Source organism: Scylla paramamosain, chromosome 42 (genome assembly GCF_035594125.1).
Source record: "Scylla paramamosain isolate STU-SP2022 chromosome 42, ASM3559412v1, whole genome shotgun sequence".
Taxonomy (NCBI): Eukaryota; Metazoa; Arthropoda; class Malacostraca; order Decapoda; family Portunidae; genus Scylla; species Scylla paramamosain.
The window spans coordinates 2,072,455-2,087,647 of record NC_087192.1 but is presented as its reverse complement, the minus strand read 5'-3'; the positions used below and the strand labels follow the sequence as shown (position 1 = coordinate 2,087,647).

Below are 15,193 nucleotides of genomic sequence, written 5' to 3'. Positions count from 1 at the left end.
ATAGCAATCAATTCAACGTTGATAGGACCACGAAGGAGTTTGCTCAAAGTTGTCATTGCAGGCAAATAAATAGGTTATATTCATAAGTTAATACATTTTCCGGGGAGACACAAATTGAACGAGTTAGTCTGGCATTTTATAATATTTCCCTTACATTCTTCTCGCCTCTAATTACTTCTGCTCTTGGCCATGAACGGGATCGAGGTTTTTAAGGCACCTTTTTTTCTGATTTTAAGGGAAAAATTCAGTTAAATGTGCTCATGTAGGTCTGGCCATTTATAAATAGGTTTACCGTGAATAAAAAGAGAGTTATGAGAGAGATAACAAATACCCGCGATCTCTGAATGTACTGCCAATATTAACTGAGCTGCGGCGTGTCATGACAAAATACATATGAACAGAAAAAAAAAGTAAAAAATAAATAGATATAATAAAATAAATAAGTAAGTAATAAAAAAAATAAAATGCACCCGTAAAAACTTGTTAATAACCCTACTATGAATAAAAAGTGAGAGATATAGAAATACCTGTAATCTCTAAACATACTGCCAAAGATAACTAAACTGCAATATATCGTAACGAAATATACAAGAAAAGTGAGAGATTAAAATATACTTGGAAAATTTTTTGAAAGCTATAGTATGAATAAAAAGTGGAGAGATAAATGAAAGTGTCGGCGGTCTCTGAGATAGTGGCAGTATTGGCTGAGCCGTGGTGTGTCATGGAGGCGTCAGCTGGCATCGGGTAGCGGCCACACTCTGCCACACCTTCCCTCGCCCACTGACTCACGGAATGGCAGCATCCTTGACGACAGCAACCCCCTCGAGGGACGCTGTCAGAATCAAAGTCATCCAGGTGGGGAGAGCAGTTAATTGTATCCCGTCAGGCAGCCTTCCATCAGGTGACCTTCTCTCTCTCACCTGTATTGTTTTGTATATACCTGCGCGCGTGTGTGTTTGTATGTGTGTCTGGGAGTGTATGACTGTGGGAGTGGTGTGAAGGGTGGATTGGTGGTGCGGTGGTGTGGTGGTGTAAAGTTAGGGGTGTTGATGTGCAGTGTTGCGAGTGTGCCAGCTGTCAGGTGTTGCACAGGTGACAGGTGACAGGTGGTGGCTGCTGTGACCTGCCCCTGTGTTGTGCTGCAGTACTCGTCTGTGCCCAGTTAGAACCACAGGGCATCAGTAACTCACAGGAGAAGATTAAGAGTCAGCCTGTAATTTAAGAGTGAGGCAGTAAGGAATCTTCACACTGACAGTACAGAGACAAACAGCAACAGCAAAAAGTCGGGGTTGTGATAAAGACAGCACCATGACAGTACAGCCAAGCCCCTCCCCCCTCCCCCCCAACCTGTATCTAAGAAGTAAGAAGATGCAGGGAATTGAGGGAAAGTTTAACCAGGTGGCAGTCACACCTGTTAAACACTTGTGCCACACCCGAGTGAAGGTTGTGGCTCTGTTACTGAATGGAGGCCTTCAATTAGTAGACAAGCAATTTATGTATAATTTTCTCTCTCTCTCTCTCTCTCTCTCTCTCTCTCGTGCAGGGGATCTGGTCGGAAAGTTGGATTTTAGGATTCTGGTTCTTGTTGTTGTTGTGGTGAGGGCCGCAGTGATCCAGTGACCCTTATGAGCTATGGTGAGGCCCTACTAGGTCATCACAGGCGGCAGTTGGTCAGTCTTCAGGATCTCAGGACAGGGAAAACAAACGCCATGTACAAACACTATATTAACTCAAGTGGGCAGGGGTATTGCTCCTTAGATCTTCAGAAAGCTACACTAACTACTTACTGTGTGGGTGAATCTCTCAGCCACATAACAGTGCTATTCAAAATTAAAGCTAACCAAACGTTATGACTTTTTAGTAACATTAGTGATAGGCTCAAGGTTACCCAGACCACACCAAGGCTAAGTGTAAGAGATTCATTGTGTCATTGTGCTTTGTGGAAAAATATGTGTGTGTGTGTGTGTGTGTGCATGAAAATTGCAATGGTGGATTTGATTGTAGTTTATACTGAAATTTGTACTTTTGAATGGAGGCGAACAAATGGAGCAAGAACCCAGCTGTTGTTATTGGCTATAGATAATGCCAGGTTTAGTTCAGGAAAAACATCACCCTCTTTTCAACAGTGGCTGTATCGAGTGCTGGGAGAGTGTGTATGCCTGTCTGTTACATTTTTTCACATTTGTATAATATAATTCTTTCTTGCCATCATTTTTAGTTAATATTTTTCACACCAATTTCCATAACGACTGTAATATTTGTAAGACTTCATATCTGACAACTACATTCCTGGAGATACTTTGATGAGCAGGAGATATTAGTGTGTAGATTCAAGACATGTAGTGCACCACTATATCTGTCATGCCTCCACTTAATGTGGATCTCCATCCATTATTTTGTGATAAGATAGATGACAGTTGTAGGTTTATGGGGATGTGCATGTCACTGTTGTGAAGGGATTAGTTTATGAATATATATATATAATATGAGCATAAGTAACTACCTTTTCAAGACATACTGAATGTCAAGAAATAAGGAGGATGTGAAAGGCCAGTACACCTACACAAGACAGCTCCTGAAGCAACAGTCACTGCCACAGTATCATCACCCCTTACAACGAAGGAGTTTATGAAAATAATATACATACAGATGTTTATTTGTTTCCACAATTTTCCCAAGAGTTAATGCTTTGATATTTTTGGTTTCCTATTGGTAATAAAAGAACTGGGTTGATGCAAGGCAGATTGATAAATATCTTGATTATTAAAAATTTGAGAAATGTCAACAACTTTGTGAATGGACTAGTGAGCTGCCTTGAGGGTGAGGGAGGAGGCAGCAGGTGTGCCATCTGGATCAGCTTTGCCTGCACTCACTACGGGATAGATTATAGAACGCACATAATAATGCTCACTAATGTTTCACCTCTATATTTCAAGAGTTCATATGTAATAGCATTTATATTTGCAGCTTTGCCTTCTTTCATATCAAATGTATGTAGTATTTAGTTTCCCAGATTTTGTTTCTCTCTGACCACACTCCACAAACTCCCTTCATCCTCTTGTGTGAAGGTAAAGCTCATCTCTTCATGTTTTATTATTCCACTGAAAGTCTTCATAGTTCTGTGTACAATATGGAAAATTGTACATGGACTATACCTATTCATTTACATAGTAATTGAAATAACTTTGAGTGACTGACACTTGTAGTCTCTCCTCCACATCTAATTTATATATATAGTCTTTCCATTCCATATACACTCCTTGTTGCTATCACCTCTTCTTGTAGTCCACTCCAATGATGTGTACTTCTCTGTTACTAAAAATCTTTCCTTTTTCAACATCTTCCTGTGTCTCTCAAGCATCCGGACTATAGTGATTCCTGCAGTAAGGTCTGTTATTGTAGGAATCAGGACAGGTCAAGGGAGATCTATTTCATAATTCTTCCAGTTTGTTAATTTGCTTATACAACGTAATTGAGAGACAAATGTTTCCCCACAGCACAGTGAATGTGAAGTGGACTCACAGTGTTGCCGGTTCAGTGTTGACCCGGAGCTGACGGGCTACGAGGTGCTCAGGAACCTCATTGCCCGAGCCTTTGATCTCAAAGGGTAAGGAACGTCGCCATTGCTGATATCGTTTAATGCAGTATGTCTGTTACTGTGTGCATTTTCGGTGTATAATTGAGGCATTTAGTAATGTGCAAATTGGTTTACTTTTAAATAAAGTTGCATGTGCACATTAAGTATGTACTGTAAATATGTTAGAAAAAGTTTTATTACCAGTGTGTGTGAAGGCATTTAAGTAACTTATTTGATAACCAATCATAAAGGTTTTCTTTGTTAAGTATATATACATCATAATGAGGTGTATCATATTGCTACCAGATGTCACACTTCACTAACTACTTTCTGCCAGAGGTGTCACAAAGTTAAAGGTACAGCAGCAGCTTGATGATGATAGTGATGCTGTGGAGGTGGTAATGATATTAACAACAGTACATTTATATTTTCATTTTTATTTTTAATTGTTGTTATTATTTCTCATTCATTCTTTTATTTTGTTTCTCCACAGAGACTACCAGACGTGCTACTTAGCTCGTGATGACCGCTTTCCGGAGGCCTGCTGGGTGCCGCTCCTCTCAGACTTTGATCTGGAGATGGCCTTTGTTAAGTAAGTATCATCTGTTTTCTTGTATACTTTTATACTTAACATTTATTCAAGTACACATTTGTCATCTTTACTCAAAGAACCAGACATTGAAATTGCTGTATAACATCATACAAGACCAGGATTGCTTTACTGGCCCTCATCTGATCATCATTAACCTGAAGTGTGATTGTAGTTGTTAATATTTCATAATAATTGATGCTGTTGATTTTACCAGTTTTTATTGTTGTTGTTTTTACATCTAGTAATTTCCCATATATATATATATATATATATATATATATATATATATATATATATATATATATATATATATATATATATATATATATATATATATATATATATATATATATATATATATATATATATATATATATATATTGGAAGAATTTAATGAAATACCAATCTGTTTATTTATCTGTGTATCTGAAAGAAGAAAATTAAGACAGGATGTTTCATTGCTGATTATATTATTTCTTTTGTTTTGTCTACTTCCTGTCTTTGCATCACCTCAGAACACTCGTTGATCCATATTGTTGTGTGTGGTGTTGGAGATTCCTACTACTGTTACTACTACTACTACTACTACTACAACTACTACTACAACTTTTAATATATTTTATAGTGTTCAGAAAGCTCTCCATTTATAATTCTGTGCCTGTATTATATTACTTTTCTATCTTTGCCTAACTAGCTGCAACAGGAACACCTAACCTCATAGTGTGTTTACTACTTTCCTGCTTTTACTTATTTATTTATTTATTTATTTATTTATTTATTTATTACTGTTGTTATTTATTTATTTTTTATACTCACAGTGTTTGCCCCACAGATCTGCAGACCCTTATCTGCTTGTCAGGGTTGACTTAATGTCTTCCAATGGCACCTGGGAGGCAGTTACTAGCATGGACATCCCCAAGCTGTCTCTTCCTGACCTGCCAAAGAACAACTACTCAGTAAAGTTGCCAGGCCTCTTCAAGGAAAAGGTGCATGAAGTGTTGTATTAGTTGTATCAAGTAGACATGTTTACTAAACAGCTTACACTTCTTAAACTTCTATGTTGCAATAAAAAAGATAATGCTCATTAAATCCAGTATACAGTCCCTGTTGGATTTTTAAGGAGTCTGAAGAGAATTTTTAAAGTTTGTCTTTAGAATCTGCAATGTTGTGTTAGGTGTATGTTGAAGTGTGATATTGTATATGCTTGACATACACAATATGTGTATATTGTGTGATATTGTGTATGCCTTAACAATGCTACCCCCTTAGGTATAGGCCAGAGTTCAGTAGACAAAGCCAGTACTGCTCATCGTTTTGTGCATCCTATGTGTCAAGTTCTCTGGTTCTCGGGAATCTCCTCAGGACTTTATTGTATTTATTAACTGTTTTCACTGTAATAATTTTCTGTAAACATAAAAAAAAAAGATATAATTTTGAAAAGGTGCCAAACTGGAATGAAGAGTGTGAAGAAACTATACACATTAGATATTATGTTCATAAAGATATTTTTTATGCCTCAAACAGATGGAAAAAACATTATCAGCTGTCCAGAAAGTACTGAGCTGGAATGAGGAGGGTGAGGACACAGTTCGGCCAGCCAGACCTCCACTCACTGACTCAGAGTTCCAGCAGATGCTTAATGGTGTCGGGCAACTTGCTCACCCAAAGGAACTGCGGCTCTGTGTCTACCACGGAGGCCTGGAGCCCTCCCTCAGGTGAAACCTTGTGCAGTACTAAACTCTGCCATCTTTATGCTTGGTCTGGATATGATGGTTCTATTCATGATTTATTTTTGTTTGTTTTTCTCTTTTAGCCATGAAAATAAGTAGGTAAAGAATAAAACAATTAATGTAGCACTGCCATAAGAGCACCACATACTGACTTGTCTTTACATTACAGAAAGGTGGTTTGGAAGCACCTGCTGAATGTGTACCCTGAAGGCCTCACAGGGCGGGAGAGGCTGGACTACATGAAGCAGAAGACCAAGGAGTATGAGGGTCTGAAGGCAGTGTGGCAGGAACACCTACAGAATGAAGAGGTACTAAACATGCATCTACTATTTTAATTGAAAAAAATTGATATATATATATATATATATATATATATATATATATATATATATATATATATATATATATATATATATATATATATATATATATTCCATATGACATGATTGCTTTTTTAGATTTTCATATATTTGTTGCAAAATATTTGTTGTGTGTAGTGTGTGAGCAACGTTTGTAATTCCAATCCTTTGCAGCTGGTGAGTGAGGAAGTGAAGTACGTGACCAACATGGTGCGCAAGGATGTCCTGCGCACTGACCGTCACCACCCTTACTTCAGCGGCCCAGACGACAATGCCAATATCCAGAGTCTTTCAAACATCCTGACCACGTAAGCACTGTCAGGTTGTCTGTGGCTGGTGTGGGAGGCAGTTGTTGCTTTTCCTCTAAAGGTCTCTAATATGCTTCATTGGCTGTGTTGAGTTATGTACTCTGTTATTTCATTTGTAATCCTACTACTCTGAGAAATTATTATATTTTCTCTAGTCTGATAAATTTTATACATTTTTTCACAATATTATCCTGCATTACTAATATATACTCATTCACCTTTTTCACTTCAGCATCATTATGTGTTTCTGAACTTGAATCTAGAAAATTGCTGTGGTTATTTTGATTTAGCTGTCCACTAGTCACTCATATTTTCTTCCTTTAAGCAAATAGAGATTTTGTACATAAGTCATAAACTAGTCTTGATAAGGAGTAAGATACTTCTTGTCATGTTACATACATTACTTGCTAATCTGATCTGCCACAGTGCCATCTATTTTACTTATTGTGACAGAGGCTGACCCATGTAAACATAGAATTATTTATGAAAATCATGATTCACAATTTTGATTGTAGCATGTACGATTATTCTCCTATGAACATGAAAATTTATAGTATAGCATTTTCATATTGTGTTGTCTTTGATGCATGCCTGTGAAGTGCTTCCATCACAGTAATAAGAGTGATCTCTCCAAACTGTGCTCTGTTGAAAATATGATTCATGTGATCATGAATATGAACTTGCCAGATTGCCAAGGAAGATGTTGTTAACTACAGACATTGCAAACCATTGAGAGAATACACAGAGGCATGAGTGTGTGACTTGATGCATGGATATACTAACATTTCTGTGTGGTGCAGGTATGCCCTGCACCACCCTTCTGTTGGGTACTGTCAGGGAATGAGTGACCTGGCCTCCCCTCTGCTGGTGACCATGAGGGATGAGGCTCAGGCCTACGTCTGCTTCTGTGCCCTCATGGCCCGTGTGCACTCAAACTTCCACATTGATGGAGTGGCCATGACCCTTAAGTTCCAGCACCTCACTGAAGCGCTCATCTTTTATGACGAAGAATACTATACCTACCTCCGTCTCCACCAGGTTTGCAGTCAAGCCTTAAAGCTAGAAACCAACTGAATCAGGTTACCAGTCAGCCATCTGTTTGTCCCCTCACCTCATAAGCCTTCATTAACACTTTATCTTTGAAACTCACAATTTACTAACCCTCGGTGTCACCATGTCTCCTGTGATTAATTCTTTAGTATAGTTATTCTAATTTTCAACACCAGAAGCATTATGCGACGTGTTTTCCTATAGTTTTCTTTCTCCTAGATCATTATGATGAGAAAGTTGCACTATAAGAGCCAGAGTGTTTTAGATAGGAGGGAATAACACTCTGTAGCCATGTGGTGATGGAAAGATCAGTTTGAGGTACAACAATAATTGGTGATTTTAGACATGTGTAGAAATGTTAGTTGATTGACAATGACATTAAGAACTTCTAGGACAGTATTTTCTTGTCTGTGCTTATAAACATAACACAAAGATGTGTACTCAATCATGAGCATTGGTGTTGGGCAGGTAGCATCACCCTTCCTAGGCCTCAGCATGTGGAGCAGTTCCTCTCTCCACTGCCTTTATAGTTCCAGTCACAGCTGAGTGGTACCTATTTTGAGGCTGGGTGAACATGGGAGCAAGTAGTCATCCAAGAAAAATCCATTCTGTGACCAGGAATCAAACCTGGGGCCTCCTGCAATGTAGCCAGACATGCTACCACCTAAGTTGATGCACTCCCACCCTGTTATTATGTATGTATTGAAAGATGGAGACCAAATGATGGGGACTCCTCAAGGTTGAGGGCAGTAAGCATAGCCTTCCCAAGATGGGATGTAGGTGTAAGGAGAGTGAATCGGCATGTTAAGAGTTAAATGTTTGAGATGATAGAACTGGAAGAGTTACTGTAAGGTTACTGAATGGATAAGAACACCCTTATGTGGTAGTTAGTCTCATCCATCCAGAGGTTAGGAGAAAGAGTATTTAAGAAGGTATTTAAAGGGTATGAATGGGAAAGATATGTAGATCAGTTTTAATGTAAGAAAAGAGAGTAGAAAACTATGGAAGTGAGCAAATTGCAAAAAAAATATATGGTGTACTAATTGAGATTTTTTGAAGATGCAGCATGTAGGACATTTTTATTTTGTTTGGTGACTCAGTAGAAGCAAATTAATCTATGTTGCATTTGCAGCAAGAGTTTCCTCTCCTCATTTTGCTGTTAGAGTCATGAAGCTCTCAGTTTTATTAGAAGCTCATACTTGTAAGATTTAGCAAGCTTTCTTTTTTTGCAAATGAGCACAACTAACCAGACATTGCAAAATACACATGTAATGAGCATACATAAACCTGTCTTCCTGTATGCACCTCAGATTAAGGTTGCACTTAAGATTAACAAGTTTTCTTGTCAATGAAAATTCATCCAAAAACCAGAAACTGGAAATCTTTAAAATGCAATAATATTTAATGTTAAATATATATAACTTTCAAAAGATGAAAATGAGAGTTCCATTACCCAGGAATGTAGAGCTAACATTGGCCCTCTTTAGGCTGATGACCTGCTCTTCTGTTATCGCTGGCTGCTGCTGGAGCTGAAGCGTGAGTTTGCCTTTGATGACGCCCTGCACATGCTGGAGGTGCTGTGGAGCTCCCTTCCCCCAGACCCTCCTGAGGAAACCCTGCCTCTCTTGGAGGTAAGTGTTGGCCTCACTCTTGGTATTTGCCTTTGACATGATTGGCAGAGCACATTTTAAGTGTCTCTGCACATCTCAACCATGTACCATGTTCAAATGCTAAACAAGCCAGAAAGGGACTTTTAAGGATCCCGAGATGTCTTGTGTTTCACCCTTCATTCTTGTCTTTTGTGACCTCTGAACCTGTGATTGGCGAAGATTTCTATATAATTCTATATTAGATCACTGGCACCATGCATCCTTCTTCAACATTTGTGTTTCGTTCCACACCACTTACATTTATTTCCATTCCAGCATCATCAATCTTTGCTTTCATTTTTGTTACTACTATCCATATATAAGTTAATTAAGCAAGCATAGGGAAATTACATACATCCCTGCCTCACACCACCTTGCATCCCAGAAAATGTACTCATATTGTCACCTACCATGTTACATGTGTCTTGCATCATTACAAAAGCTGTCATTACATTCAGCGGCTGATCAACCCACACCATTCACTTTATTACACCTCCCACTGCTGATCAATCTCCTTCTTCATATACATTTCTAAGATCTATAAATACAACATAGACCTTCTTCAGCTGTGATCCTTAATGAAAAATTTTGATTTAGACTTCAATCCTACTGTCTGTGATCTGCACTCTTTCTATCATAATTAGCAAATGTGTTGTTGAGATATATTTTAACCTTTGAATTTCAGGTACAGTTTAATCCCGTGAAGGTAGAAAGACCTGTGCCACCTCCAACCCCTCGACAAAACCACTTTGCTAATGTGTGTGCCCTGCGGAGACAGCGGTCCAGCTTGTCAAACAGGAGTGCTGAGTGCCTTGCTGCCATCCTGAGTAGACGTGCAGCTAGCATGGAGTGTGACGGGCCTGAGTATACAGCAGGGGTGAAGAAACTCAGCCGCACTTGGTCCCAGCCCATCGACACTTCTCAAGTCCGAGCTCGAGTACCAAGTGGAGAAACTGCCATGACTGTAGATAAGATAAGAGAGGAGAGCAGTTCCCCAGAGGATAGTCCCAGTAGGAACACAAGGAAGATAAAGAATTTAAGGGAATTCCAGCTCTTAACTAAAGTCAGAGATTCTGATAGTGATAGTAATCCAGGATCTCCTTTAAAGGAAAAGACTATTTGTAAGAAAAGCAAGGACACAAACACCAAACTCACTTCACATCCAAAAACAGCAAACAGTTCTCGAAGGTGTTTCTCAGACTCTGATGCAACAGATGTTGGTGTTCCCGTGTATTCAGATGGTGGGGAGGTAGATGTTTGGCAGAACCCTGTTGCTACACTCTCACCAGAAGTAGATCAGCACTTGCAAATTGTATGTCAGGAAGAGAAACCCAGCAATGTCCAGCAGCTAGTTCCTAAAGCTAACGGGGAACACAAGCAGGCAGAGGAGGAAGGGGCAAACCAGAACACCATGACGGCAAGCGTGAACTCCTGCGAGGAAGTGACAGAGGTGACCGGCTGGCAGGTGACCATGAGTGACGGAGGCTCCCCGCATGTCACCTCCCTCCTCCCACCCGAAGAGTTTGGTGGAGGTAACCCTTTCCTGATGTTCTTGTGTGTGACTCTCTTGCTGCAGCATCGCAACCATATAATTAAGAACAAAATGGATCATAATGAGCTGGCTATGTATTTTGACAAGATGGTGAGGCAGCATAATGTGACAAAGGTCTTGGGTCATGCACGCCGCATGTTTGAGAACTACCTCAAATTAGATTTTTCTAAGATACGCTCTAAAACCACTCCTCCCGGCTCCTCCAATGACCACTCATGTTGATTGTGGATCCCCCGGGACTTGAAAGCTTTGTGATCACCAACACATCAATAGTAGCAAGTTGCCTGTTATTTATATTTTATGTTTTTAGCAGTTTTCATGGCAGGTTTAATTGTTTTCTTTTTTTTTCAGATTTGTTTGTTTATTGACTAATTTTTTTGATCATGAATATTAGTCAGCTATTCAGGGGACTTATGGATAGTCTAGAAGTAATATTAGTGCACATGTATTTCATGCATTCATGTATCCAAATGCACAATGTGTAGCTTCTAAAGAATCAACATTCCACATATCATATGCACAAAATATGAAACAATCTAGTGCATTGAGGTTAGAGTTATCCTGCAAACTCATCTTGTTCACTCACTTGCCAAAGATATGATACTTAAGCAAGTATTTTTGAAGTGCTTTTTGCATGTCATAAACATTAGTGACAGAGTATAAGTTAGGTCAGTGTTCATAGAATGACACAAGTGATGCATTTAAGCTGCACAACAACACATGTGTAGGTGAACAAAATTAAAATATCTTGCATTTTTTTTAAATTATATGCATAGGTACATTATTCAAATATAATGGTTATAATATATTATTTTTATTTTACTAATTTAATTATTTCTTTCACACACACACACACACACACACACACAAAACACACACAAAACACACACACACACACACACACACACACACACACACACACACACACACACACACACACACACACACAGGAGTACCGGAGCACAGGACTTCTAGGATCCTGCTCCTGGCAAGTTTAGTCTGTTAAGTCTTAGTGTTCTGAGTTTGTAGATATGTGTTCACTATATTTTACTTTTATTTTATTTTCATTTTTATTTTGGTGGTGTTTAGAATGGGAGATTTTCATCTTGCTCCATCTCACTGTGAGCCCGAGTGTCATGTGGTGTGTTGTGTGTTCTTGCAGTGCCCTGTGAACAAATATTGTGCTTCCATTACTTGTTAATGGCAGGCTTAGGTTTTGTATATTTCTGAAAATACAAAGCTGTTACAAAAAATAATTATGTATACCAGTTTGGTATGCATAATATGTGAAATACATTGTACTGCAAAATTAAAAATTTTGTATAAAGGTTCTTGCAGCAATCGTTATTTGGCTGTGTCAAGAAATTTATCTAAATCTATTCTAGTAGAAATTGTTTGAAAAAAGTTACACAGGAGGAGTGTGTGGAGGAGTGTTGTGTGAATGAAATGTTAACAAGGGAAAAGAACTTTCTAAAGGGTTAAGATTATTGAAGTGTTTAGATCTGGTACATGACATGAAATTCTATTATGCAAGTGAGGCTGAAGTTATAATTTAGGTAATACAAAGAAAGTGCAGTTTGTAGGTTGTTGGAATCTTGAAAATTATAATAAAGAGAGATTTTGAAAGGAAATTTTCTGTGGATTGTTGAGACTTGCATAGTGTATGAATTTGAAACACTAGTCTAAGTATGTATGTAGACATGAATGTGAGTATCAAAAGTTAATATGCTGTGATATATCTGTTGAATGCAGTGGAGGTACTGACACTAGTAAATGTGTGTGTGTGTGTGTGTGTGTGTGTGTGTGTGTGTGTGTGTGTGTGTGTATGTGAAAAAAAAAAATTATGAGATATGTGTTATAGTGAAATGACTGCAAAGAGAGAAAACAGAGGTGGTGAGAATAACAGATAAAGCTATACTGTATTAATTAACTTGAATAGGAATGCAGCAGATTGAAAACCATGGCATTGTATGGTTTGAGTGAGACAGCATCACATAATGCTGTGAAATTGTGAACCAAATGATGGGTTAATAACTTACTATGTTGAAGGAACTCATGATGGCAGGATTGCTTTGTTTCCATTGTGAAAATGAACCAAACAATTTTTGTAGACCGCATGAGGCATAGTATCATAAAGAAAGTGATAAAAGGGAAAGAGAGAGATGGAAACAAGTCCTGTGGACACTGCAAGGGATGAGGCATCAGAGATAAAGTATAGACGTTTGTTGACTATTCTGCTGGCGAGTTGGTTAGAGTAGCATGAAAGAACTATGCCTCAACTGACTCATACATAGTTTTTTTCCCCTGAACTTGATTTCCTTGCCACCACTTTTTTTTTTTTTTTTTCAGGGAAATGACATGAGAATAACAAGTGCAGTGTATTAATCAACAGCTGGGCAAGGGATTTTAGGGCAAGTTTTCCCCTGCCAACTTCAGATTTTATGCTCATATATAAGCTGCTTGAGCTGTAAGAGACTTGGTGCTTTCCCTTTAGTTGATCTATAGCCATAGTGCCTCCAGTCATCCCCTCCTTGGCCCTGGAGACAAAATGTGGTGTAAAGACCTTGACAGTCTCTTCTTGGCACTTTGACATGTACTTTTTATTTCTTTTCTGCATGACTGTGCAGCTACTTCAGCATTATTTAAAATTATAAATCAGAATATTCTATTTTTGTACTGTTTATTCATATTTTGTTTTTGTGTCCCTGATGAAAAGCTAGCTTATCACTTGTGATATTTGTACCAAAGAAAGGCGTATCAAATTACTCTCATATTTTATCTTTGAGACAGGAATCATTGATTTATACAGTGTGTCAGAATTTACCATATATTTTCATGTTTATGTTTTCTTGAGTTTTCATTATAATCAATTGCGTAAACTTCTAGGCTCTTCATAAGTCCGTGTGCCCACAAGGGCGTGAAGTATGGTATATAGCTCACTCTTCACAGAACCTAACTAAATTGCCAATGTGCTCATTCCATGGGTTGATAGCCAGGATGATCCAAATCCTCTAAGAAAGGCTTGCCAGCCTCTCTATGAGGGAGCCTGTCTCAAGCCTGCACTAGGATTCTCTTGTATGCACACACCACACTCAAAATACTCACTGTGAAATGCTTGTACATACTCCAATCACATCATAGATATTTGGTAAATCTGTTTCTAAGACAGTTGTTGTGTATAAGCAAGATTTAGTGGTAGTGTTAATAATTTCCAAATTATGTAGATGGACATTTTTTGTGATACAATAGGTGGAGTCATATAGTGTTTGACTTGAATTATGTTGGTTTAGTTTCATTCCCAAGACATTCCATCGGTAGTCAGGTGTATATACTCGTATGTTTTGTTGAGTGACAGGAGCTGGTGATGGATTAAGCAATCGGGTGTTGGGTTACTCTTTTATATTTTTGTATGTACAGTACACATATTCCTCCGTTGTCCTTGCAGTTCTCACATCTGAATGGCGTGTGGGGTGTTGTGATGAGCGGTTGACTTGGGTGAAGCAATTGAATGGTTTTGATTCCTAGTTTCAGGTTCACCATGTAGCCTTAATGTCTATTGCATTGTGTATTTTTATTTTTGATGTTAAAAATATCTGCATTAATAAATAAGATTGCTAATGCTGATTTTCATGACAAGCTCCACATTTTAGCAGTATATATACTCTTATCCTTTTTGAAACTCTCTCTCTCTCTCTCTCTCTCTCTCTCTCTACAATATCTGGCAGCAAAGCCTCTCTTCAGCCCAAAAATTTAAGTCAATTTATATAACAACCCACCTCTCTTCGGGCTGGCTACTGTAGCTTTGCCATCAATAATGAAACTTACCACCCATCACCTAATATCTTACCCTCCATATCATCATCATCATCATCATCATTAGTCTGTGATTCAAAATAAGGTTGACTAAGAAATATTGTATCTAGCTATATAATGTTTTTATAAGGATCATATAGTAATCTGTAGGAATTAATTCTTGATGAAATGGTTACAAGGTGTGATGTTCTTATCAGTGTGCTCTCTCTCTCTCTCTCTCTGGAAAGGAAAAACTATACATTGAACACCTACTTATTTACAAACAAAGAGAGAGAGAGAGAGAGAGAGAGAGAGAGAGAGAGAGAGGACATTCTGAGCCCCAGAAACTTCGAGGCGAGGAAAAAAATTCAATACACTTGCTTTACTGTTTGGTTGTTGATTAATTTTCCCACAATTGGAATATATTCTGCACTGGAATAACAAGACAGAATTACTTGAATATCAGCTTTAATTCCTGGCCTTGGAAGTTGGAGGCTCCTCGTGGAAGGCTGCGGATGGGAGTAAAGGCAGCGATGACGGGCTGAACCAAGGAGCTACGTAGAAATCCTTAGAATGAACATAAC

General features: G+C 38.3%; 1 protein-coding gene across 1 annotated transcript; it reads left to right on the top strand.

The window, feature by feature from the left end:
* The first annotated feature begins 691 nt into the window (after positions 1–691).
* LOC135093225 (TBC1 domain family member 25-like) lies at positions 692–14,435 on the top strand. Its single transcript, XM_063992213.1, has 10 exons — positions 692–855; positions 3,498–3,607; positions 4,071–4,169; positions 5,002–5,155; positions 5,694–5,884; positions 6,069–6,207; positions 6,433–6,566; positions 7,367–7,604; positions 9,104–9,247; positions 9,951–14,435. Exons 1-10 carry the CDS (start codon positions 793–795, stop codon positions 11,037–11,039), a joined length of 2,361 nt encoding a protein of 786 aa, XP_063848283.1. The 5' UTR covers positions 692–792; the 3' UTR covers positions 11,040–14,435.
* Positions 14,436–15,193: the final 758 nt, after the last annotated feature.

Bases quoted from the DNA above. Each gene is read 5' to 3' on its own strand.
- LOC135093225 (XM_063992213.1), top strand. From the start codon at position 793: ATGGCAGCATCCTTGACGACAGCAACCCCCTCGAGGGACGCTGTCAGA. The intron at 5,156-5,693 runs GTGCATGAAGTG...TGCCTCAAACAG, and splicing joins CAGGCCTCTTCAAGGAAAAG to ATGGAAAAAACATTATCAGC. The intron at 6,208-6,432 runs GTACTAAACATG...AATCCTTTGCAG, and splicing joins AACACCTACAGAATGAAGAG to CTGGTGAGTGAGGAAGTGAA.